Here is a 2,229-nt window from a genome sequence, read left to right as displayed (position 1 = left end):
AAGTCTCAGCCTCAATTTTCTGCAAAATGGGGATGATAATACTTAACTCTTACAGGGTTGTACCAAATGAGATAATAATTGTAAAGTGCCTTGCAAACCTTAAAGGTCTATATAAATGTTAATGATTATTGCCCTTGCCCCTAACCCCCTCCCATCCCCTCAATATAACAACAGCAACCCACTCCAGAGGCTTGGCTTTATTGTGTAGTTTTTTCCTTGCCTAGATGCCATAATACAACAAGCTGTGGCTACAATACACACGATCACAGGACAAGACAGCAATGCCAGTAGGTCGTGGGGAGCTGGGTTCTGGTTTTTTAGACCTCATTTCATGAAGATTGGCATCGTTTCTTGGGCTTTCTCCATTGTATTCCTCAGAAAACTCCCGCGTGGGTCTGTGATGTCACCAGAGAGATACCTGAGCAGTCCAATTAAGAGGGAAGGGGACAGGAATGCCCCAGAAGAGGTGCTGTCTCAGGGACATAGCTACCACCTACACCTATCCCATTAGCTCACCACCTAGTCTCTTCAAACAGGAGGCTTCCTTTGTATGGAAGGATCCAGTTATTTATCTGGGCACAGCCTGACTTGGCTCATCAGCGACTGAAGCTTTTGTGAAAGTCCAGGGTGGGGGTGGGGGGGTGAGAGGATGAGGAAGATGGATATAACAGAGAAGGGAGGACTGGGAGATTTACCATCCCCGTCTTTATCCTAGACCCCCATTCCCTAGGGTTGGATGCAGAAACTAGAGGGAGCACTTCTCAGGCAGTTCACTGAAAACTGCTCAGTACAGCTTTTCCTTCCCCCTCTTTTCTGCACTTTCATCCCCAGAGGGGGATTTTCTGAAAAGCGGTATTTCTGGGGGATTTCTGAAAGTGGTAAGATGGAGGCATTTCCAACTGATCCTTCTAGTGTGGTTCTTTTTAGCTCGGTAAAAACAACATGGCAGGTTTGGGAAACCTAGAATCTCCATCTCCTTTAACTCTGGAATGGTTCCGATGTTTTTCCCATTTTGGCCGTGGGATGCTCCTGACACGTGACACCTCCCACCTACTGCTTCCCCTGTATCATTCCCTGTCCTCCTAAACTCAGGCAGGGAAAGAAGATCCCAAGTGCCTCCTTCCCCCATCCCACCATGTATATCCTCTGTGGAGCCTCTCTCGAGGTCATAGCAAATCATCCTTGCCAATCCAAAAGCTGGCTCGGTCTCTCCTCTGCCCTCTTGCTCCCTGCTTTACAAACTTCCGAAGGAAGGAAAAGAAGAAAAATAACCCCATACAAATCACAGAAGCAGCCCTGGAATGACATACAAAAATGCAGCCGGTAGTACCAGGTAAGGGGAGTGTGGGTCGCAAGGCGGCAAGGTGGAGGAAGAGTAGGCGGATGACGGCATGCGGAACTAGGATTCCTCTATAGGGGTGGGTTCCCTGCCTCCTCTCGCCTCCCCAGGTGGGGGGTGAAGTGGGACAGCCGGCTCAGAGAGAGGGGGGCTCCTGGGGTTTGGCCTCATCTTTTCTGTCTCCTCCGCGTCCCCCAGCCAATCACAGGCACTCAAAATCCGTGGCCTGTAGGAGAGGGAGAGGGAGCAGCAGCAGCAGCAGCCAGGAAGTGTTCTGGACCAGCAGGCTCATGACCCCACAGGTTTGCAGTTTATCTGATGAGAAAGAAGAGAGCAAAGACATCGTGGAAGAATGAAGAGGACGGGGGAGGGGGAAGAGCCGGGCCCAGTGAAACTTGGAGCGGCCTGTGGGCACCGGCGTGTATGGTGGGACACACCCAAAGCTCCAGACCTGGGTCAGCTACTTTCCCTCTTGCCCAAGGGGGAACATAACTTTCTAGAGCAGGAGAGGGAAGAGGTCACAGAAAGGAATGGTCTTTTTGGGGAGTGAAGACGCATAATGGTTACTCAGAAGTGTCCAGAAATCAAACTGAAGGGGGCATCGGGTGATAGTGAGTTTGGGCAGAGAGAGAAGAGTTGGAGAAATTAGAATACCCTTTCTTTATGACAGGACTCCACTCCATCTCCTTCCAAAGTCCAAAGGACTCCAGGATGTCCTTTCCCAGTTGGAATGGGACTGCATCATTCTCTCCCTAAAGCCCCATGGAACTCTGGTGTCCTGGGAAACCCTCCAAGTCTGCTGGCCAAGTTTTGATTATTCTACTTCCATTCCAGGGTTTCCATTTTGTTTTTTGCTCTAGAGAAACCTCTTCCTTTCCCCAAACCTTTCT

At 50.0% G+C, this 2,229-nt stretch overlaps 1 protein-coding gene across 2 annotated transcripts in view; it reads right to left on the bottom strand.

Annotated features, from left to right (window-relative positions):
• Nucleotides 1–181: 181 nt before the first annotated feature.
• THY1 (Thy-1 cell surface antigen) overlaps nucleotides 182–2,229 on the bottom strand; it is a 6,070-nt gene continuing 4,022 nt past the window's right edge. For both annotated transcript variants that reach the window (XM_027835482.1, XM_027835483.1), the window contains exon 4: nucleotides 182–1,654. In XM_027835482.1, the coding sequence (XP_027691283.1) occupies nucleotides 1,542–1,654 (113 nt within the window). In that variant the 3' untranslated portion in view covers nucleotides 182–1,541. The remainder of the gene's footprint in view (nucleotides 1,655–2,229) is intronic.

This window comes from Vombatus ursinus, unplaced genomic scaffold (assembly GCF_900497805.2).
Source record: "Vombatus ursinus unplaced genomic scaffold, bare-nosed wombat genome assembly UNPS02014816.1, whole genome shotgun sequence".
In the NCBI taxonomy this organism is placed as follows: Eukaryota; Metazoa; Chordata; class Mammalia; order Diprotodontia; family Vombatidae; genus Vombatus; species Vombatus ursinus.
The sequence above is the reverse complement of the archived record's forward strand: the minus strand, read 5'-3'. Positions and strand labels throughout refer to the sequence as shown.